This window comes from Puma concolor, chromosome A1, assembly GCF_028749965.1.
Source record: "Puma concolor isolate L17-30 chromosome A1, mPumCon1.1.hap2, whole genome shotgun sequence".
NCBI classification, from domain to species: Eukaryota; Metazoa; Chordata; class Mammalia; order Carnivora; family Felidae; genus Puma; species Puma concolor.
The window spans coordinates 232,445,164-232,469,840 of NC_141667.1; the positions used below are offsets into that span (position 1 = coordinate 232,445,164).

Genomic DNA, 24,677 nt, shown 5'->3' on the forward strand with positions numbered 1-24,677 from the left:
GCCCCGGCTTTACAAACATGGTTAGTCACCAACATTGAAGTACAAGAAATACCAGAAGGAAACCCCCAAAGTCATGCATAAATGTATATATCCTATACATTCAAAGCAAAAAGAAAACAAATACAAATAAGGGGGAAGTGGGCAAAAGTGTGCACAGACACAGAGAACGGTGTGAGCCTCTGACTTTCAAGCGATTGACAAACAAAATCGGTTTCGTCTCCCCCTCTGAGTGAGGGCGTTCCCTTACCGTTCTGGACCACGCTGATGAGGGTGACAATGGCCAACAGGACAATATTGCCCACGGTTTCCTGATCCATGTTTGCTTCGGGCTCCCCGGCAAGGACCTGCTCCTGTCTGGTGACACCCTGTGCTGCTCAGAAAGAGGAAGTGAGGGCCCTGCCTTTCATCACTAGAATTTCCAAAGGTCCCAGCACAGTTACACAGTGACTTCTTCTTTTTCTTCTTCTTCTTCTTTTTTTTTTTTTTTTAACTAGCCACCAAAGTGTCCTGGCTCAGTGTGACCAGCCAGGAGAAGCAGGGCTTGGAAGCCGAGCCGGAAGGGAAGACAAAATAAAACTTACATTTTAGGGGCACCTGGGTGGCTCAGCTGGTTAAGCGTCTGACCCCTGATTCCAGCTCAGGTCATGATCTCTCGGTTCATGGGATGGGGCCCCACGTCGGGCTCTGTGCTGACAACATGGAACGTGCTTGGGTTCTCTCTCTTGCTCGCTCTCTAAAAATAAGTAAACTAAAAACAAAACTTGTGTTTTATTTAGAGAGCAGCAAAAAGATCTGTGTTTTGAATGCTGTCACTGCTTTCTTGAATTCCCAGGAAAAAACCCTGACTACATAACACATGGCAGGGTCCAGAGTAGCAGCCACAGAATAAGGCCTGGATGGGTGAAGAAATGGATGAATGAGTAAGAGGGGGACAGCTGACATCTCTATTTCCACAAGGGGAAAAAAAAAAAGGCAACAAGAGAATTAAAACTAAACCAAAGAATTTAGATAAGGAACAGAAATGAGGTTACAGATGACCCTTAAGGAAAACTTTGAACAGAAGTATTATTAAACACCGTGGCTTGACCCCTCAGAGCTCATTGTTGAAACACCTTCCTGCAATGGCCTCAGTGTAATTAATGATAAGAGAGGAGAGAAGGTGTAAGAGTGAGCCCGCTGGGGCAGGTAGGTGGTGACCTGGCATTTTACGGGACAGCTTTCTCCGTGTAAATGGCAATCCCTCGGAAGCCACACAGAAAGTGCGAGATTCCTGCGATCTTCGGCCCGGACCCAACAACTCTTCAGCAGCGACGGAGTGGAGCTTTTATCAAAACCTCACTTTGAAAGAGAACGTTAGCCACTATACTCGGTGGCCGCAGGGAGCTGCACCGTAGTGTGGGAGAGGCCGGCTTGAGTGTCCTCCGTTCAACTGAGAAGAGACAGACGTCCGTGGAGGCGGTGTCCAGAGCTTGGACGCGTGGAGGCCAGTAGCTAGGGCCATCCAGATATGGTCTTGACACTCTTGAGTACTCTCTGAGTGCCTGGGGCACTCTGCCAGGTGTGATGTCACAAGACCGCTTAGGGGGCTCAGCACCAGCGAGATTTGTGTATTCACCTTAATGAGATCTGATTCGTATGGGAAGTTTGGTGAAGTTTCAGGAGCTGCTTAGGGCCGTGTAGATAAGGAGTCTGACCCTCATAAAGAGGTTGCCTTTCTAATGCTCATCATAACTTAGAGATAATGCATCAGAGGCGAAGGCCAGTCCCTTTTTAAAGTACTCCCCTTGCAAACAGTGGCAACTTAGCTCAAACTAGCGTGGGCAAAAAGAAAAGGGGGGAAATGATTGGCTCAAAAAATCCAAGGAACCAAGCAACCAAAAGTTGGAAAGAAGAGAGATGTGGTTGGGCCTTGGAGGTCAGGCATTCTCACTCTCTCTCTCTCTCTCTCAAATAGAGTTCTCTCTGTCTTTCAGTCTCTCTTCCTCTCTCAACTTTCTCTTGGTTTGTCAGCTTTATTCTCTCTGCAGATCGCTTTTCCCCACACTCTAAAGGACTGACTTCTCTCATCTGAATTCTTAGAACGATCTCACGGGCTCTGGGTAGTCACATATCATTCCTTGGACAACCAGGAAAACAAACGAACTGGTGGTTTCCATATCGTTCCCTAAAGAAAGATTGGGAGGGGTGGAGGCATGCCAGGTGTACGTAAACACTATCACACTGTGACTGTGCACTCCTTGTAATTCCAGATCGAAACACCCACTTATCAAAGAAGTGTCTCTCTCATACAGCCTGATGTCTTTAAGGCTCAGCCTAGTCTCCTTCCTGCTTGGGCGTTTGTGTTTCTGGCGTGTAAGTGTGTGTCCGCAGGCACACAACAAACAGCATCAACAGAGTCCAACGATGTCTTTGAAAATCATCCCAGCCTGGGCTCCTGCCTTCCAAGAAGGGCAACCTCTCCTCTTGCTTCCCAAGCCTCCAGGGCTCCCCCTCCCCCGCAATGTGGGAGTGGGGTGGGATGGGGGTGTGGGGATTGGGGGGGGGGGAAGGGGTTGGCGGTGGGGGTGGGTAATGCCCAGCCATCTCCCCTTTAGAAGAGAAGGCCCTGGTAAGAGTTCGGGAGCTGCACCCCCCCTCCCTCCCACGGGGGGCCAGCCACATCCGAGCTCCCTGGAGTCACCCTGGCAGCGTGAGCACGTGCCGATGGAGCGAGTTCACTTCACCCGGGAAGAGCGTTTTAATAGTCAGCCGAGATGGCCGTTAAATTACAGGGCGCACATTAAGATTCCCGCTGCCGCCGCAGAGGAACACTTATCAGAGGTGAAGCCTCTGGAAATGCCATTCATCTCAATAGAGAGCTGCTGAGACAGAACAAAAAGACGAGGGGCGCCCGGGGAGCGGGGGAGGGGAGTGCACGGCCGACTCCTTTCCCACTGCTAACGAGATGGTCCCTGGGTGGGCAGCCGGCCCGGCGGGGCCCAGACCAGACCCGGCACAGGCCCCGAGGCCCTGATCGGCCTGTGCTTTTGCTTCTCAACACAGCGCCCTGTGCACAGGTTACTCCTCCCATTGCCCAAAGGGCTAGAACTGAAGTTCAGAGGGGTTAAACTCCATGCCTAAGGACCCACGTGTAGTAAAGGAGCAGGACCAGGATTCAAACCCGGGTTCCTCTAGCTTCAAAGGCTAGGTCCTCAACCGCTCCGAATGCTGCTTCTGGAACAGTTTTCAGAGTTTGGGACTCGCTGGTGCTTCTGCATCGGTGCTGGGCAGGCCCCTCAGAGGCTAGGGCATTAATCAACGGCCCAAGGCCCCTAAAGAGAGATTTATTTTTTATTTTTTTAATGTTCAGTTTATTTTATTTTAGAGACACAGAGTGTGTGAGCACAGAGGGGGAGGGGCAGAGACAGAGGGACACAGAATCTGAAGCAGGCTCCAGGCTCCGAGCTGTCAGCACAGAGCCTGACGCGGGGCTCGAACTCACGAACTGCAGGATCATGACCTGAGCTGAAGTCAGAGGCTTCGCCGGTGGAGCCACCCAGGCGCCCCAAGAAAGATTTTTTTAAAAGGAAGGAAAGGAAAACAAATACACATCACAGGAAATAACATATTCCCCAGACACCCCACTGTTGTAAAGGTAGTTTAACTAGAACTATCCCACGGCTCCGAGCTATGAGCCCGGCCCTCTGCTCCCAGATCCCTGCTCCCAGCACCCCCGTGATCATGCCTGTGCTGCACTTACAGCGCGTGACAGGTTAGTTAGACAAATGTGCTGGGAGTAGGGAAGGATAATTAGCACATTCATTAATTAAAGTACTGCTGGTAGTTTGACTGTGAAGGACAACCATTTGTCAACAGAGATCAGGACAGCTGGGGCCACGCACCCACTCAGGGGGGCAGCAATTCAGAGAAGGCAGTGGCACTGACCAGCTGCTATAAAAAACATGGGAGCTGCTCATACACTTAGCGTCAACAGGCCTCCGTCACCATGGCAACATGGGGCCACTTCGTAGGCTGTCAAGCAACAACATTCACATATCCTTCATCTCACCTCCAGTACATGTTGCCGTTCCATGATATCTCTTCCCTTCACTTTCCAGACAGGGTGGCCCTCCGTGTTCACCAGGACGAAGACTTCCCTGTACATAAGTGCTGGGAGCGAGGCAGCAGGCACAGAATTCTCCTGGGCTGGGGCCATCAACTCTAGCTGGGACATAGAGATATAGCCCAGGCCCACGGGCGCACACTGTGGAGGGGTATAAAGCAGTTCCTTTAATTTCAGCTATTCTAAAAACTATTCAGACCACATTGATCTGAAAGATAGGTGATATCAACAAAGACCAGGCCATGCTGCATTCTAGATATCACACATCAATAGTCTCCAAGAGAACCAAATCAGCCTGATTAAAGTTGTCAAGTCTCCTTCCCCAGCTACTATCAGATGGTCTTTCTTTACATGAATAAACAGCCCATGGTCCTGACTTGAAATGAATTAAACAGAGATGAGCCTTCATGCCAATAAATAGACGAGGAAACTGAGGGATAGTGAATTGGCCATAACCTCAGTCCTACTGACTAAATTGCACACACGCCCAGGGCATTGAGCTAGGTGCTTTACAAATGAAAATGACATTCACAGATACGATCTCCATGTCCTAGAGTCTCAAGCTATAAGCTGATAATACCAGCGCAAAGAAACGAATAGAAGCCTGAAGTCCGCAGATACTCAATGCAGACTGTAAGAAACCGAGGTAGCATCCAGGAAATGTCTTCCCTCCCGTATCACAAACACACAAAACACAGTGTGTGGCTATGAGCTTGTGGAAAGATTAAGTCACCCATAAGAGCAGAAAACATCATACGTGTGTCGTACAAAAACAGGTATCTCGTGTGGGTTCCTTTCCCCCAGCTATCAGCTTGTCTTACAGGCTCTCTATGGAAAGGAGGTCAGTAGTGGGCATGACCAGATGTGGGCGCATTCAGTTCTAATAGAAATAAAAAATTGTGAGGCTCATATACGCCCAGTTAATTTTTGACAGAGTAATTCAATGAGGAAAGGAATGTCTTTCAAACAAAGGGTGCTAGAACAACTGGCCATTCATGGGGGGGAAAAATGAACCTTGACCTTACGCCCAAATCGCACACGTATAAGTAGAAATGGGTCTTCAACCCAAACCTAAAAACGAAAACTGCAAAGCTTCTGGAAGAAAAAAATAAAAGGAAGTCTTTGTGAGCGTATGGAGGGCAAAGTGGTTTTTCTTTCATTTTTTTAAATTTTTCTTTCATTTATTTTTCATTTTATTTCTTTCATTTCTTTCATTTGTTTTTCATTTTTTCATTTTTTTATTTTTTCTTTCATTTTTTCATTCTGTGTACAGTTGACATACAACATTACATGAGTTTCAGGTATACAACATGGTGATTCAACTTGTCTGTATGTTATCCTGTGCTCACCACAAGTGAAGCTGCCATCTGTCACCAGACAATACTATTACAATGCCATGGACTAGATTCCCTAGGCTGTAAAAAGTTGTCGTTGTTTTTTAAAGACACAAAAAGTGTAGGGGCGCCTGGGTGGCGCAGTCGGTTAAGCGTCCGACTTCAGCCAGGTCACGATTTCGCGGTCCGTGAGTTCGAGCCCTGCGTCGGGCTCTGGGCTGATGGCTCGGAGCCTGGAGCCTGTTTCCAATTCTGTGTCTCCCTCTCTCTCTGCCCCTCCCCCGTTCATGCTCTGTTTCTCTCTGTCCCACAAATAAATAAACGTTGAAAAAAAAAATTAAAAAAAAAAAAAAAGACACAAAAAGTGTGAGCTGGATAAAGAAAAAAATCAAAATTTAAAACATTTGTGCCTCAAAAGACACCATTCAGAGAATAAGAGGGCAAGCCACAGACAGGGAGAAAATATTTGTAATACATAAACTTGATGAAGGATGTAGTCTCTCCAGAATATATAAAGAACTTATTCCCAGCCAGTGATAAGAAGATGAACAATCCCGGTTTAAAAAAAAAAAAAAAATGGGTAAATGACTTGAAAGGACATGTCACAAAAGAAGATCTACAAATGGCCGATAAGTGCGTGAAAAGATGCTCGGTGTCATTAGTCATCGGGAAACGCAAAGTAAAAGATCCCACCATAAACCTTCTGGAATGGTTAGCAAGGACGTGGAGCAAATGGGACTTTAATCTAACCCATTTCTGGTCAGAGCGTAAAGTGGTAAATGTAAAAAAGGGGCAAAGTACAAATAAAAACACTTCGGAAAAAGTTTGGTAGTTTCTTAAAAAGCTAAATCCACATTCACTCTATGACCTGGCAGTCCATTCTCAGATATTTGTCCAAAAGGGATGAAAACACGTGTCTTGTCGCAGTCAGGGTTTCACCAGAGAAGCGGAGCTGCTAGAAGATTCTATACATGTTTACATATTTATATTTATACATATAATCCATACACGTATATGCATGTGTCATAGGGATCCGAGCTTACACAACTGTCTATGTGAATGTATTTGTTTTCTAGGGTCGCTGTAAAGAAATTTAAGACAATAGAAATCCATCGGGACACAGTTCTGGAGAGTAGAAGAAATCCAAAATCAAGGTGTTGGCGGGGCCATCAGCTTCTGAAACCTATAAGGGGAAGGTCCCTCTCTGCTCCCCCCAGCTTCTGGTGGTCGCCAAGAGTCCTTGGTGTCCATTAGCTTGCAGCTGCAGCCCTTCAGTCTCTGTACCTGTCACTACCTAGTGCTCACCCCTTAGGTCTCTGTCTTCACATGGCCATCTTCTCATGAGGACAAAAGATCCTCAAAAGGATCAAAAGTCCACCCTACCCCAGTGTGACCTTTCTTAATTCATTATATTTGCAACGACCCCATTGCCAAGCAAGGTCACATGCTGAGGTACGGGAGGTTAGGACTTCAACAGGTCTTTTGGAGGACACAGTTCAACCCTTAACTGCGCAGCTTCTGTTCTGGAGAACAAGTGGTTCTCCATTTGGTGCTGAAGCCTCAAATCCAAAAGGGCAAGCCGACAGGCAAACAGGGGCAGGTAGAGAGGTACATGAAGCGGGGGAAGCAAGAACTGGACAGACGCTAAAATCTGTGAGGAAACCACGAGGACAGGCTGGAACCCGTATCTTTCACACACCGACTTTAAGCCCAAACCTCAATGACTGCGGCTTTCCGCCGGAGAATCTGGTAGCCTCGTCACAGTCCAGTCAGAGAAGCTGAAGGAGTTCCTAGAACAAGCTGCAGGGACTGAGGGCCCAGCCAACTGCCCTAAGTCAACTGGTTGAGCCAGCAGATAGGCAAGAATGTGTGTGCCAGAGAGAGAGCCATGTGCCCTGCCTAACTGCTAAGCATAAAAAGATGGCTGCTGGTTCGCGTCTACCTTCCAAACTCATGTCAAATGCCTCCTGTAGTCCACACTAACCCAGAACTATGCAGGGAGATGAGAGGAGGGTGGGAGTCAATTTCTGCCAACCGCCTGTGCGTGTTGATATTTTGACCTCCTCCCACGAATCGTGAATGTTCTTAATGGCATCTAGAATAGTGAATCCTTTCCAGAAGATTTTCAATGGACTTTGCCCAGATCCATCAGAGAAATCACTATTTATGGCAGCTCTAGCCTTACAAGATGTATTTCTTAAGACTCCTAAGTCAAAGTTACTTCTCGATTCATGAGCTATAGAATGGATGTTGCATTAGCATGCCTGAAAACAGCATTAATCCAAAAAAAAATATTAATCTCCTTGTACAACTCCTTCAGAGCTCTTGAGTGACAGGTGAATTGTCAGTGAGCAGAATTGTTGGAAGGTATCTTTTTTTCTGACCAGAAGATCTCAACAGTAGCTTCAAATATTCAGTAAGCCATGTTGTAAACAGATGTGCTGTCCTCCAGGCTTCGCTGATCCACTTATAGAGCACAGACAGAGCAGATTTAGCATAGTTCTTAAGGGCCCCAGGATTTTTGGAATGGACAATGTGCATTGACTTCAGCTTCAGGTGATCAGCTGCACTGGCCCCTAACGAGAGAGTCAGCCTGTCCTTTGAAGCTTTGAAGGCAGCCATTGACTTCTCCTCTCCAGCTCCGAAAGTCCTCGGTGGCATCTTCTTCCAACAGAAGGCACTTTGGCCTACACTGAAAGTCTGTTCTGGAGTGTGCCACCTTCATGAATTATCTTCGGCAGATCTTCTAGAGAACTTGCTGTAGCTTCTACACGAGTGCTTACAGATTTACCTTGTACTTTATGTTACGGAGACGGCCTCTTTCCTTAAACCTCACGAACCCACCTCTGCTGGTTTTAAACTTGAGTGGCTTCCTTACCTCTCTCTGCTTACAGAGAGCTAAGCCTTGCTCTGGATCAGGCTTTGGCTTCAGGGAATGCTGTGGCTGGTTTGGCCTTCTATCCAGACCGCTCAGACTTCCTCCACATCAGCAATAAGGCTGCTTCACTTTCTTATTTGTGTGGTCACTAGAGCCGCACTTTTAAGGGCCTTCAATAACTTTCTTTTTTCATTCGCAACTCGGCTGCCGGTTGGGCCCAAGAGACCTCGCTTTCAGCCTGTCTCAGCTTTCAACACACGTTTCTCACGAAGCTTCATCATTTCTAGCTTTTCATTTAAGGTGAGAGACATACGACTCTTCCTTCCATTTGAGCACTTAAAGGCCGCTGTCGGGTGACTCACTGGCCTTATTTCAATATCGTTGCGTCTCAGGGCACAGGGAGGCCTGAGGAGAGGGAGAGAGACAGGGACGGTTGGTTAGGGGAACAGTCAGAACACACACATCTATCCATTCGTTTCACCTTCTTATATCAGCGTGGTTCCCGGCACCCCAAAAACAATGACCATAATAACATCAAAGAACCCTAATCGCAGATCACTGTAAAAAATGGGATAATAATGAAGAAGTTTAAAATATCATGAGAGGAGCGCCTGGGCGGCTCAGTCAGTTGAACACCCGACTTCGGTTCAGGTCATGATCTCGCAGCTCTTGAGTTCGAGCCCCGTGTCGGGCTCTGCGCTGCCAGCTCAGAGCCTGGAGCCTGCTTCGGATTCTGTGTGTGTGCGTGTGCGTGTGTGTGTGCGCGCGCACGTGTGTGTTTGTGTGTGTGTGTGTGTGTGTGTGTGTGTCTGCCCCTCCCCTGCTCACACTCTGTCTCTCTCTCTCAAAATAAACATTAAAATAATTTTTTCATCAAAATAAAATAATAAAATACGATGAGAACTACCAGAATGTGACACAGAGACATTAAGTGAGCAAAAATGGCACCCATAGCCTTGCTCTATGCAGGGTTGACAAATCTTCGACCTGTACATCTACGTTAAAACCTGCAGGATGAGTAGGAATCAGCTTAGCAGAGACGAGAGGAAAGAGGAAATGATGTGTTCAAAGATCCTGAGCAGGAGAAAGGTCACAAGGCAGCTGAGGAACTGAAACGCTCGGCATTTAGCTGGAAACTAGATTGAGGAGATGGGAGGGGAGGGGCCTGGGGAACCGCTTCACCGAGGGCCTCGCCAGTGCGGCCAGGAGTTTCAAAATGATCTTGGGAACAGAGAGAAGCCACTCCAGGACTTTAAGGGGAGTTGTCTCGAAACAGGATGGGGAGAGCAGCTGGGAGGCCGCGTCAGAGGTCTATGGAGAAAAGGGGATGAGTTAGACTTGGTGTGGTGGCAGTGACCTTGGGCAGAAGTTGGTGGGTTGGAGGACTGTTTCTTGAAGAGTAACTGCAAGGGTTAGCGAGGGATGAGGGATAAAAGGAAGAGGAGTCAAGGGTGATTCTCAGAGGTCTGACAACCTTCCAGATGAGTGTTGGTGTAATTCCCTGAGAAGTTTCTCTCGAGACTCTTTCATTATCATTGCCCTTGCAGCCCTTTGCTGGGGGGAGCGTGTGGGCACACAGCTGAAGTTCCCGGTGCCACGTTGACTCGGGCTACCGTCGAGTGAATGCTTGATAAGCACCCTAGCTCGCACACGGTCGCGTGGCAACACGACAGTGAGGTGGCAATATTAGACCTGCTGCGGACGTGTGTGTATTAAAAATGAACGCCCGTCTTCCGTGGTCTCGGATAGCAAAGGACTAGAGGGAGGCGTGTGTGGCCGGCAGACGGGGGGGGTGGGGCATGTGGAGTAGACTCAGTGAAGGGTCCATGAACCCTGTGCCGTGACGGAGAATGGAATTACAAGCTTCATTTCCCCCCAAGTACATGGCCACAGGGGGTTCCCAGCTCGAGATGAGGGGTGGAGCATCCGCACAGAATTCCGATCCCTGCGACCACAGCGCCCGCAGAGAAGTGGAGGGACAAATTAGAAAAGCGGCTCTAATCCCAGGAGGGTGCCCTCGGGCGGCAGACGGGTCCTTGTCCTCCGCAGAGAGCAGGGAGAGGCGAGGAGAAGTCCTGTGGGGGTTGCTCGGCCTTATTTTATTGACAGAAATGATGCAACAGGCAAGGAAAGAGAATACTCAGATCAAATGACGGGGCATTTAAAGATTCAGAAGTTAAACTTCTTCCCCCAGCAAAATTAGCCTGACCACAGTACCAGAATATATATAGCATTAGAGTGTTTTTGTTCCTGTTTTCCTTTTGAATAAACCAGCCGAAAACATTATTGTTTGCGGTGCTAAATGGATTTCATAACCAATACAGGATGTGGCTAAATTCATATTACTGTGATAATTTTAATTGAATTTCCTGACTCTTACATGCTTAATTGTCAACTTTTAGCACTGCATTAAACATAAGTTTCCAATGTTATTAATACGAAATGCTCACATTCCCTTAAGACCGTGATTATATTTTGCTTATCATTCCTGCATGTTGTATTAAGTCTATTTAAAATATGTCCCGAGAGACCCTTGCATGTTTACTGCATTAGAAGAAAAACAGATGTCCTCACATATCCTGATAGATATTGCAATTTACATTGTATATGAAGGTCGCTGAGAACCACTTAGAGGTTTCTTTTTTAGTCGGCCAGAGGGCTTAAGGTTTAAGTAATCCACAGTATCCGATAGCGTGTGACACTATAAAATTCAAAACAAATGCCAGTCACATTTTCCAAACGCAAACACACATTTTAAAAGTATCCTTGGAAAGAGGGAAAAAGGAGCATTCGAACCACAGCCTCGTCCTCAGGCTGTGTTTGAATTACATGCACAAGTGAGCACTTGCCTCAAGTTTACCTGCAGAACTGCCCCAACTGTCCCTCCTCACTCACGTGGAACTTGTCCATGAACCCCACTTGTCCAGCGCACGCCGCGAAGTCCGACATAGCGAAGACAACCCCGAGCAGCTCAAACAGATTTAACGGAGACTATTCACTAAACAAAACAGCGTTTGATTCTCTGAACTGCCCTAAGAAGCCTGGTCATTTTATACAGGATCGTAACAAGCTTAGTTGTCTGAAGTCCATACTTCCGGCAAGAGAATAAAGAGCTAGAATAAGGAGACAGGTGAGTGACAATGTGGGAATATTTATCGAATGCAGCTAAATGCAAGCACTCTTACACACGTCACTTTATTTAGACTTTAAAACAACCCTACGAAGAGGTATTATTGTCCCCTTATCCAGAGAAGAACACTGAGACTGAGGGGTCACCCGGTAAACAGGAGGTGAAACCGAAGTCCCAGTCAAGGTTGCTTTGGCTTCGGAGAATCATAACAATAACGTAGTTGCTAACAGGTTGCGGCTGCCTTTTCCCCTGCACGGCGCCGCCGACAGAGAAACATCCAGGTTCCCGAGCGAGCCCGGATGCACGTGGAGATGTTCTGCACGCCCACTGCCTGAGAAGGCAGCACCACCTTCACCTTGGCCAGGGCACTGTGGCACAGCCGTATTCCTCAAAGCAGAGAACCTTCCTAATAGCAAAAGGTAACATAGATCAGGTGCGGTAAATACACCAGGCACGGTACCAGGTGGCTCGTACTCAACGTCTCCAAAGTCCCTATGATGATTGCCCTCATTTGCAGATGAGGAGAGTGAAGCTCAGAGAACCCCAGCAACTTGTCCGTGGTCACACAGCAAGTTAGAGCGTGGTACTTAAGGCCATACTTGTCAGTCCCCAAAGCCAGTGAGACCTAGGTGTTTCATGGAGGCCCCGGGGGGCTTAGGCAACCGGTCATGGGCACACGTCGACCTGGAGAAGGAGCAAGGTGGCGAGCCCAAGGACCAGGACAGCCCTCCTATATCTTGCGACATGCCATAGCCAGTTGAGAAGCGATCTGACCTCGGAAGGGCCCCCGCCCCCGCCAAGGGCTAATCTCTCACGACCTTGACCGACGCTCAAAAGGGGGAGCACGGCACAAGACTACAGTGAGTAGCAAGACAGAAGCCAAGAATGGCGTTGTTCACTTAGTAAAATGAACACTTTGGCAAGCCCTGAGTTTCCCAACAGGAACCAGAGACCGTAAGCTAAGTGGAGACGTTCTGCCAAATGCCCAGGGCCCGTTGGCAGGCGGTCCTCGAAGAGGCCACAAGAAGTCCCCCAACGGAACCACCTGCCAATGTTTCCCACATCTACGGTCCTCCCCTCTGGCGCGGCCACGAGAGCCCCACAGCGGACTGCACACCACGTGCTGGTCCCCGGAGCACCCCTTGGGCTCCCGGGCAGCTGGCAGCCTGGCAGGGGTCCCCCCCCGACAAGCCCCCTGCCAGCCGCTGCCTCTCGGGCAGGAGCCAGGGGAGGAGGGAGAGCGGGGCAGAACGAGTGCAGCCTGCGGAAAGGGATCACTCACACACGACGATGACGAAGCGCTCACCCCCCTGGTTTCCGCACCTGTGGATGTCTCCCTCTCTTTGCCCTCTCCCTCCCCCTGCACAGCAAAGGCCTTCCTGTGAGGAGGGAAGGAGCCCTTCCCTGCCCAGGTGTCTTTCTCAGGAGAGAGGGAAAGGGGTCCTCTGGCCTCTCCCTCCAGAGGAACGGAGACATAGTCTAAGCCCTTCATGAATCTCGGAACACGCGGCTCAGGTTTTTTCTGTTAAGGTTAGTACATCCATCACTTATCCTAATGCTTATTCAGCATCCCTTTAGAAAGAGCCAGGGCTGGGAGTTCCCTCGACAAAGTAGCTTTCAGGGACTCGCCATTATTTAGTGCAAGGCAAGTAAGAATCCCTTAGCTGTTGATTAGGAGTGCGACCCCATGATGCAGATTTATGGAACAAGACTGGAGAAGAAATTCGGTTCAGAAGTAGGTGAAGTTGGATGTACGTCCCAGGACCTTCGCGCTTCTGGGAGCCGTCGGCTCTTAAAACCACTGCATGTGCCCGAGGACTCAGGTGGGTTTGTAGGGGGGCACGTAGAAGATGCCTCCAACACACACACACACACACACACACACACACACACACGCACACGCACACACGCACAACAAGCACCTCAGAGACAGCCAACATCTTCTATGTTCCCAAGGCTCCCCAGGGGGCCTAAAGATTTCCCAAATTCAGAGGTTTTCAGACTTTTCCCGTGCATTCCATGAGAGCTGCGGTTAAATGCCAGCATTTTTTGCTTCTGTTGACTTCCCGGAGTTGTGCGAGGCCCTGTTTGCAGTGAGAACAACTCTACAGAGCTCTAGCAAGATCATCCAGCTGTGTCGGAACGCCCCCTTTGCACGGGGCTCGGGGGGGTGGGAGGGGAGAGAGGGGCAGAGGTGCGGGTGGGGAAATCAGGGCCTGCAGAGCCCCCACAGTGGGAGCGGGTGCCCCTTCAGCCTCACCTCTGCCAGAGCTGTGGCACCTTCACTTCCCTAGTCCCATGTGCCGGGAAGCGATTTCTGTTCCTTTCCTGGGCGCCTCATGCCTCACCAGCCTCACCAGACAAAACACACTTCAGATGAGGATGGGGGTTGGTACAGTCTTCTGACTGTGGGGTCAGAGGCGGTGCAAGGAGAGGACCCGAAGTTGCAATGTTATCTCACTTACTCATTTCCTTGTACCCTGCAGAGAGGAAGGCTCATAGGTTCAGGTCCACAGAAGGACAAGTGTCCCACGTGGACACTTCCTCTTTTCAAACGTCTGTGTCACCCCCACTTAATCTGTCTCCTACTCTACCCTCGCAGCCCGGTGTCCTCGCTCCTTCCCCTCTTTAGAAAGCTAATCCTGGGGCGCCTGGGTGGCTCAGTCAGTTACGCGTCCGACTTCGGCTCAGGTCACGATCTCACGGTCGGTGGGTTCGAGCCCCGCGTCGGGCTCTGGGCTGATGGCTCAGAGCCTGGAGCCTGCTTCCGATTCTGTGTCTCCCTCTCTCTCTGCCCCTCCCCCGTTCATGCTCTGTCTCTCTGTCTCAAAAATATATAAACGTTAAAAAAATTTTTTTTTAATAAAAAAGAAAGCTAATCCTCCCCATCCACCATTTCCAGCCCTTCAACCCCCACCCCTTCCACCATCCCGCATCCCCAGAAAGTTCTCCTTCTTATGTCTTGGAAAGTCCAGCTTCTCAGGCTTTGCTCAGATGCACAACCTCTCTTCTGCTCAACTTTTGCCAATTTAGGATTGGAGAAAATGAAATGCAGCAAAGAAGATGTGTGGGCTCTTATACCCAGGCATGGCTGGAGGCAAGTTGGCTTAGGCGCATCCAGGACCGGGACCCAAAAATCCTGACAATGCTCCCTGCCTACAGTTCTGTGTCTTTGCGAGCCGGCTTCTTCCCCTCTGGCTGGAGTCGGGCTCTAATTCAAGGGCAATGGTGGTGGTGGGTGTTTCACTCCACTTCAGAGTCCCCAACAATGAGAGCGACGACAGACGGTATCCGTTGTAATCTGGAGTAGCAACCAGTCTGGCTTGACTTGAGGCAAATGTGTTCTTCCTGTTAGCATGGCTTTGTTCCTGGACCTTGCAGAATAAAAAATCCTGGCACCTTGGTCCCGGCCCACCTTACAAACTCCATGACATGTCTTAGTAGCTGTTACTGGTTGAATTGCATCCTCCGAAAGATACGCTCAAGTCCTAATGCTGCAGCCTCAGAATGTGATCTTATTTGCAAAAAGGGTCACTGCAGATGTAGTTATTTAAGTTAGGATGAGATCATCCTGGGGTCAGGGGGGCCATTTTCCAACATGACTGGTGTCTTATAAGAAGACAGACACTCGGGGCGGGGGACGGGGGGGTGACAACAGAGGCACATGTGACAATGGAGGCACAGGTTGGAGTGATGGATCTACAAGCCAAGGTTTGCAGGCAATGCCAGGAGTTGAGAGAAAATCATGGAAAAGTTTCTCTCCTGGAGCCTTCAGAGAGAACATGGCCTGCCAACATGTCCATTTGGGACTTCTAGCCTCCAGAATGAATTCCTGTTGTGTGAGGCCTCCCAGTTTATTGTACGTTGTTATGACAGCTCTAGGAAATGAATACCGCAGTAAATACGGGTTGTTCCAACTCGAGTCAACTCTTAACGGTCACTAGCTATCACGGCGACAGGAGATATTTGTGCCTCAGTTCACCCCACCAAATGGAAAACCGTTTGAGTCGAGGCCTGCTAGGCACTTGCCTGTCCCTCGAATCAATTTCTTCCAAGAACAAGGATGGGTTAGTATTAAAGGCTAAACGAATAACTCAATAGCAGGCAGTATAGACAGACTTACGGGATCTCAAGGCAAGAAATGGTGCAATATCCATGCTGGGAACTTGAGCAGTGCCTGCTGTGGGACAAGGTAATAGAGTCTGTCACTAAGTGCACGAAGAGCAGGTTCTGATCAGAAATGGCTGTTGTTCTCCCTGACATCTCCAGGATCCAAACATTTGCCATCATGCTTTCTCTGCCTTTGAGTTTTTAAGACATAGATTCGGTTAAGATATTCACGAGGCGGTTACCTCTCAAAGATTCAAAACTTGCAAATGTAATTGGTGCAGCCACTCTGGAAAACAGTGTGGAGGTTCCTCAAAAAATTAAAAATAGACCTACCCTATGACCCAGCAATAGCACTGCTAGGAATTGACCCAAGGGATACAGGAGTGCTGATGCATAGGAGCACTTGTACCCCAATGTTTACAGCAGCACTCTCAACAATAGCCAAATTGGGGAAAGAGCCTAAATGTCCATCAACTGATGAATGGATAAAGAAATTGTTGTTTATATGCACAATGGAATACTACGTGGCAATGAGAAAAAATGAAATATGGCCTTTTGTAGCAACGTGGATGGAACTGGAGAGTGTGATGCTAAGTGAAATAAGCCATACAGAGAAAGACAGATACCATATGGTTTCACTCTTATGTGGATCCTGAGAAACTTAACAGGAACCCATGGGGGAGGGGAAGGAAAAAAAAAAAAAAAGAGGTTAGAGTGGGAGAGAGCCAAAGCATAAGAGACTCTTAAAAACTGAGAACAAACTGAGGGTTGATGGGGGGTGGGAGGGAGGGGAGGGTGGGGGATGGGTATTGAGGAGGGCACCTTTTGGGATGAGCACTGGGTGTTGTATGGAAACCAATTTGACAATAAATTTCATATATTGGAAAAAAAAAACTTGCAAATGTAATTAATGACCTGAATAAGACAGTGCTGCTTCTATTGTAAATAGGGGCAGCCTTGTGGAAGGAAGGTTGAAAAACTCCGTTCATGAATCTTATGCCCTCCTGTGTACCCCTTACCGGGTTGAGAAGCCATGAAATAAACTTATATATATAATAACTTATATATATAATATTATATATATATATGTAAACATATATATACAATAACTTATATATATTATATATACACACACACATATATATATACACATATACATATATACATATGTATATATATATATTCTGGATGTTTCTTTGTCCTCACTCTCTTTTTAAAAGTTTTCCATGTTTACTTATTTTTGAGAAAAAGAGAGAGACAGAGCGCAAGCAGGGGAAGGGCAGAGAGAGAGGGAGACACGGAATCCTAAGCAGGCTCCAGGCTCTGAGATGTCAGCACAGAACTCGATGCGGGGCTCAAACAGGCCATGAGATCGTGACCTGAGCTGAAGTCAGGTGCTTAACCGACTTAGCCACCCAGGCACCCCCGTCCTCACTCTTTATTTTTCCCCCAAGACGTTTTGTGGCACTCTCCTGGTTTGTGAGATTGACCTACATCCAGCTGCAAGGGTGGGTTCTGATTTGTCCAAAGTGATAGGTGCGATCACTCCCCTTCTGCCGCAGTGGTGGGTACACTAATGTGGTCCTCGCACAGCGTGAAAATATTCCTCTCCCTAGTCTCCATTGCCACTAGGGGGTGGCCATGTGATCGGTTCTGAGATGCGAACAGAGTCCTGATTGGGGCCTCCGGAAGGTTTTTATGATGGTTTGGTTATTTGGGTTTGGGATTTCTTTTTTTTCTTCGATTATAAAGGGGCAGACTCAGCAGGGTGCTGAGTCTTAACCTGTCTGTCCTCTTCTTCCTGCCAAGGCCAGATTGGGACGCCATTGACGAAGCAGCCATCTTGCTTCCAGAAAAACAAAATCTGCTCACTGACGATGGTGGAGCAGAGAGCCAGAAGGAACCTGGCTCTTCGCAGACAACTCCCTTGAGCAGCTTTACCAGCCCGGGTCCACCTACCTCTGGAAACAAACTAAAAACCCCATCTGAATCGAGAAGGTGGAAACTGGCGTAAATGAGAGTAGACAAGTAGATCAATAGAACAGAACAGAGAGCCCAGAAATGGATCCATGCTGGCCATACAATTAAAACCTGATCTACTGAAGTTCATCAAAATTTAAAGTTTCCACCCGTCAAAGACATTAAGAATATGAGAAGGCAAACCACAAGCTGAGAGGAAATATTCACAACACATTTATCGGGCAAAGAGCTTGTATCCACAATACACACACTGCTGTAAATTAAAAAGAAAAGAAAACAAAGGGAAATGCAACCCACGGTGTTTAGAGAACGAGCTGAAGACTTCAAAGGGCATGTCACAGAGAAAGCTGCAGAAATGACCAAAGAGCGCATGGAAAGGCGTTCAACATCACCCGTTATCAGTGAAATGTAGTCACAACCACGTGATATTTCACATCCGCCAGGATGGCCAAAATGTTTAAAACTGGCAACACTTCTGTCCGCGAGCACGCGGGGCAAAGGAACGCTCACACGTTGCCGTTCAAATTATCGTGGGCATTTGGAAAAACCGATGGGCAGTTTCTCGAAATATTAAATACGCACCTGTTTATTACCCAACTATTCCCCTTCTGGTTATTTGCCCCCGAAAAGTGAAAACTTAAAAGACGTATACAAGAATGCTTTTAAATGCTTTACTCACGACAGGCAAGAACTGAAAACGGCCCGAATGTGTATCAACCAAAGAATGGGTACAAAAAGTGTGGCATATTTATGCACTGGAATACTACTTAGCAGTGAAAAGGAAAGGACTACTGAAACTTTCAACCACGTGGATGAATACTATGACTATTACGTTGACTCGAAGAAGTCAGACACAAAGGGATACATTCGGTATTGTTCTATTTATATGAAGTTCTAGAAGCAGGCACAACTAAGCAATGGTAAGAAAAATCACAACAGTGGCTGCCTAGGGGAAGGGGTCAGGGTTCACAAGAAAGGGACATAGGATCATTTCCTAGGGTGATACACATGTTTTATATACCAATGGGGTGGTTTCATAAACTATATAGTACCTTTGCCAAAACTCACTGAACAGTAAACTTAAAATATGTGGATTTACATCATGTAAATATCTCAAAAACAAAACTAAACTAAACTAAGCAAAAAACCTTATTTGGTTAAGTCCCTGCCGTCGTGTTTCTTTTAATGTGGCTAATGCCATCCATCCTGATTCAGGAAGGAAAAACTGGAGCAAAAAATATAAAGATAATAACAGGAAAATGAAGAATCAACAGCAGGCAGTGTGGTACACAGCATACCTCCGTCCACAAGTCCTTAAATCATGTAAAAGCGTGTAAAATTAATTGCGTTCATCATATAGTTGAATGGAGTTTCTTGCGTAGGTGGGTAAGCTTTGTGTACCAGTCATGTTGCATGGAAATAGGACACATATAGTTATTCCTGAGGGGAAGCTCAGGCCCAGGGGAAGGTGGGCTACCAGACGTTCCTGACATCCTGGGACCAGCTTTAAAAACACAGCTGCAGGGGCGCCTGGGTGGCTCAGTTGGCTAAGCCTCCGACTTTGGCTCAGGTCACGATCTCACGGCTCTCGAGTTCAAGTCCTGCATCGACTCTGTGCCGACAGCTCAGAACCTGGACTCTGCTTCGGATTCTCTGTCTCCCTCTCTCTCTGTCCCTCCCCTGCTTGCTCTCTCTCTCTCTCTCTCTCTCTCTCAAAAGTAAATAACCATTAAAAAAAAAAAATAACTCACTGCTGGAAAACTGGTGTGTGAACCAAACGTACCCAAATCTTTGAAGTTCCAAGAAACCCAGACTAGAATAGGAGTCAGGATTGCCAAGGGAGGAGAGGGGGCGTATCCTTGGTGCTTGGACCCCTTCTGAGGTCCCGCTGGTGGTTCTGTCCCCATCCTGCACCCTGGTATCCAACCCAGCCACATATGTGGTGATTTGGTATCAGCTCAAAGCATTTTTCAAGGCAGCAGAGGACCTTCCGTGGAAGATCTCCTCCCTTGCCCATTTATCACTACCCAACAGACATAGCCTTGTCCCCTGGCTCCAGGGCAAGCGTCCTCCCCAAATCCTCCCCTATCCCCCCGCTGAGGCTCCAGAAAGAAAATCCTGCAGTTGCCATCTGCAGCACATCATCCAGAGTAGATTCATGTGGGGCCTTCACATCATTAGCAACGGACCCTTGCGTTCTGATCCCAACACATTCTCAACGTCCATGCAGTTCTCATGGAAAAACACTAACAACACCTTTGTATTACTTATCCCTACCGCTCGTCTCGGGCACACGCCAGGTAAATGCTTTGCCGATGGTGGTGGGGGGGGTGATGGTGATGCTGCAAAGATTATATTCCCCCCAAGGGTGGCTCTTTTTCTTCAAACCCCACCCCCCCCCCCCAGTTCTGAGGACCGCACCCGTTCGGAGTGACACGTGATATTGTTTTGCTGAACCCCCAACCCTCAAACCAAGAAAGTGGCCCTGCCTGTCCCCCGCAGCTTTGCTGGCATTCCTGCTTTGAGCTGCTGCTACACCTTTGTTGAGACACGGCACGGAGATGTCACCTGGTCTCCACGGGACACCAGCGCTTTGTTCCGTACTAAAGCCACCCCTTCGTCTTTTCCATCGGTCTGCAACCACTTTTAAAACACCGCTGGAGGGGGCATCCGGGTGGCTCGGTCGGTTAAGCGTCTGACTCTTGACTTCAGCTCAGGTCAGGAGCTCATGCGTTTTGAGCTCTAGCCCCGCACTGGGTTCCAGGCACTGACCGTGTGGAGCCTGCTTGGGATTTTCTCTCTCTCTCTCTCTCTCTCTCTCTCTCTCTCTGCCCCTCTCCTGCTTGTGCTCTCTCTCTGTCTCAAAATAAATAAATAAATAAACTTTAAAAAAAATGATAAAATAAAATAAAATAAAATAAAATAAAATAAAATAAAATAAAATAAAATAAAATGCCACTTAGCATCAAAACAAATTTGTGGATATGGGTCCTGAGGGGCGAGGTAGTACTCCTACATAAGGGGTCAATCAGCACCGAATATGCTTATTCCGACCCGTTTAGACGATCATAAACTCTAAAAAGCACAATTTCTAAAATTCTGGCAGAGAACTCTTACAACTCTGGGGAACAGTCCGGTGGGTTCTCGCCCCCCCCAACCCCCAGCCTTGGCCCGGGGCTGCAGACCCCATCGGGGAAACCCCTCACCCTCTCTCACGTTTCCCTCGATGCTTTTCTGGCTCTGCCTCAGATCTGACTCCATGGGATGCAACAGCACGTGTGACGAGTCCCAGGGGGTTTTCACGCAGGCCTGTCCTAGGATTACTATAAAAGCAGTATTTATGTCCTGGTGGTTTTCTAACGTCACCTGGCCAGGTATTACCTTCAGACTTGATGTAGCTGTCATAGAAGGAAATTGCAGGAGAAGCTTCCTGCCTCTTGGGCTTTATTCACAGGCTTCCTTACTTTTCAGCTTCTGACGTGCACTGACGTCGTTAGGCCTCAAGAGCAGGACAGAAGGGAGCGGGGTGGAGGCCTTCGTGCCCAACTTGCGGCCTGCCTTCCTCTCCCCTAGCAGATTGGCAGACTGTCGCCTGTCAGGCCCAGCTGAAGCTCCCGCCCGCGTGGGTCACTGGCTGTCAGCTGGAGGAGAAGTTCCAGGAAGTGGATGTTGTTTTTCAGGCTCAGAAAGGCCACATGCTAAAAATATCGATGGCAGAGGCTGTCACCAGGGAACACTTGGCAGTGAGGAAGATGTGCTGTGAAATGGAACAGCCTCGTCCTTCAGGGAGAGGCTTCTCGACCAGCCCGATCTGTGAAGGAGCCTTGGTGGCCAGCCCTCCGCGGAGCTCTGGACACAGGGAGCTCTCCTCGCCAGGAGATAGACACCCCCACTCCTTGACTCCTACCCACGCGGGCTCCCTTCTGTGTTTCCTCTTTGGGTCAATGAGATCATGGCTCCCCCGTGTTCCTGGGCTCAAAACCCAGGAGTCACCTTCGTGACTTCTTCGCCTTCACCCCCCTGCGTTGACGTGCCATTCTCCCGTCCCCCAGCGGTGCCTCCGCTTCCGCTCTCTCGTTACCTCTCGTCTGGACGACTGCGGTGGCCTCTTAAATTTTCTTCCTGCTCCGGCACTCCTTTCGCCAACTTGGGTTACACACATCCTCACAGTCATCATCATCTTTTACGCCTTTAAAAAAACATCGCCCCCGTTGCATACAAGTATGGCGCCTTGAAAACGAAGGCTCTTCCCAAACTCTTCTCCAAGCCTTCGTTTCTGTACGTGTGTCTATTGCTGTCTATGAAACGACTCCCAAAACCAAAGCCTTAAAGCATCAAGAGAACACCTACTGTCTCTCAGTCACTGTGGGTCAGAAAATCAGGAGCGTCTTAGCTGAGCGGTTCTGGCTCAAGGTCTCGCCTAAGTTCCAGTCAGGATATCAGCTGGGACTGCGGTCACCTGGAGCTCTGACCCAGTTCTAGCGGATCAGCTTCCAAGAAGGCTGGTTCACACAGACAGTAGGAGCAGGTTGGTGCTGGCTCGTGGCGGGAGGCTTCAGTTCCTTCCCCACGCGGGTCTATCCCTAGGCTGCTGGGTGTCGTCACCACAAGGCAGCTAGCTTCCCCCACAGCAGGCAGTCCACAGAACAGCAAGGGAAGTGGCAATATCTTCTGTGGCACAGTCTTAGAAGTCACACACCATCACTTCCGTTGGTCACACAGACCACCCCTGAGACAATGCCGGGAGGACTACAAAAGAACATGAACAGCAGGAGTTGAGGATCATTGGGCGCCATCTTGGAGACAGTTTTCCACCTTGACCCTCACCATCTCTTCCTTCGCACCCTGAACTGCAGCCCAACAAATGGTCCTCCGCCCGTTTCTACCTGACAAAATCCTACCTGTCCAACCAGGACTCACACGGCCATGAAGTCCTCCCAGATCCCACAGGCTTTAATAAATTCCTCCCCTCCTGGTCCACTTAGCATTTCTTTTCTTTTCTCTTTGCTTTTCTTCTCTTTTCTTTTCTTTCCTCTTCTTTTCTTTTTTTTTTTTTTTTTTTTTTGAGAGAGAGGGAGAAAATGAGAGGGGAGAGGCAGAGGGAGAGAGAGAGGGAGAAAATCTCAAGCAGAAAATCTTAAGGTGTGACTTCCACACCTAGCACGGAGCCCAATCCCACGACCCTGGGATCATGACCTGAGCCAAAATCAAGAGTCAGACGCGTAACTGACTGAGCCACTCAGGCACCCCCCACTTTTCTTTTTTTTTTTTTTTTTAGCACTTAGCATTTGGACCTCTAGGGTAGTGCTTATCACATTCTGCCTTGTGTTACAGTTGGGTACAAATGTAACTAACTACCTCCGAAAACCCCTGAAAGAAAGGACCCATGATCTATTCTCTTGTTCACCCAGCCCTTGGGAAAGTACTTACAGAAGTAGATGCTGTATATGGGTTTATTGAATTGAATGTGTCCTCCTTCCTGTCAGGGTTACTGGTTGGGTTAAATCCTACAAAAGAAGAGAATATTTCACTTAGCATCATACTATGTGCCTACTGTGTGCTAGCTTTTGAGGATAAACATGGTCCTTGCTGCCACAGTGTCTCAGCCTAGTGAAACATTTGTAAATTCTCATGAATGACCAGACAAATGGAGCCACATTCAAAATTCTCTACTCTGTCAACTCAGCACATTGGAATATTCGAGAATATTCCTAATTTTTGAAAAATATTTTACCTGGAAGATTTTGTGGCCCAATCTTTCCACTTTATCCTCAGCTTTTTTTTTTTTTTAATTTTTTTTTCAACGTTTATTTATTTTTGGGACAGAGAGAGACAGAGCATGAACGGGGGAGGGGCACAGAGAGAGGGAGACACAGAATCGGAAACAGGCTCCAGGCTCCGAACCATCAGCCCAGGGCCTGACGCGGGGCTCGAACTCACGGACCGCGAGATCATGACCTGGCTGAAGTCGGACGCTTAACCGACTGCGCCACCCAGGCGCCCCTATCCTCAGCTTTTTAATGATGGCTCCTACTCATTCATTCATTCATTCACCTACCCAATCAGCCATTCATCCATTCAACAAACACTCACTGAGCAAGCCACTGTGGGTATTTAAAGATAAACGAGATGAAGCGTCTCCTTTAAGACTTTTGAAATCCAGCAGAGGAGACAAACAGGTACACAAAGCACTATAACACAACCAACCGTTAGCACAGGAAAGGGAGGAGCAACAGATTTCAAGGGCAATTCAGAAGATGCTCTCCAGCCTGCAGGGTGAGGGGGCGGAACCCCCGCGTCTGCTGTAGAGGCTGCTGAGGGCAACATTAACCTCCTCAAACTACATCAGAGATGAACAGCTGTGTCTTTTTTGTCCAGAAAGATCTGGACCCCCTCCCCTGGTCCCCAGAACGAAACCTCACCACCAACCTCTCCCTCTTTCTACTCAAGGCGTTGAGAGCCAACAAGGGAAACAGGAACAGGACTGTCAATTAAGATCAAGTTCGCCAGGTGAGCCTTCTCAGCAGCATCCCTCCCTGGGTAAATGGATCAGTCCTCACCTGAGTAGTGTCCTTCCCCGCTCTGAAGCGGCCTGGAGAGGACAGGCATACCAATGATTCAATACTAGTGACTCTATGAATCTAGAACCTGCCGTCGGTCCAAGAAGGGAAAAAAATAAATACATGCTCATGTATTAATTCCTAGAAAATCGGTACTATTTCTATGGTTACTGTATTTTTTTTTTTTTGAATCATGAATAAGAATATCTGGGCGGTCCCATTGTTTGCTACATGAATCCAATAATGGGATGGAATATTTTATTTCATTGTTTTCCTGGAACCCTGGGACAGATGATTGCTAAAACAAACCTCATAAATGCTCATTTATTTTTAATGCATTTATTTTAATGCATGCAAGACATATAATACACATAAAAAGGATTTATAAGACATATGCACATTTTAAAGCTTAATAAAATGAACACCGGGTACCCACCACCCCACTCAAGAAATATATGTCAGTTGATTATTAATAATAAGAGCTAATATTTTCTAAGCACTTATTATGTGCCAGACACTGTTCTAAGCACTTTACATATATTATCTGATGGATTTTCACAACAACCTTATATGTTAAGCATCA

General features: G+C 47.9%; 1 protein-coding gene across 1 annotated transcript in view; it reads right to left on the minus strand.

Annotated features, from left to right (window-relative positions):
* ALOX5AP (arachidonate 5-lipoxygenase activating protein) overlaps positions 1–403 on the minus strand; it is a 29,240-nt gene extending 28,837 nt beyond the window's left edge. The window contains exon 1 of the mRNA XM_025924854.2: positions 248–403. Coding sequence (XP_025780639.1) covers positions 248–317 — 70 coding nt within the window. The 5' untranslated portion in view covers positions 318–403. The remainder of the gene's footprint in view (positions 1–247) is intronic.
* Between the last annotated feature and the right edge of the window lie 24,274 nt (positions 404–24,677).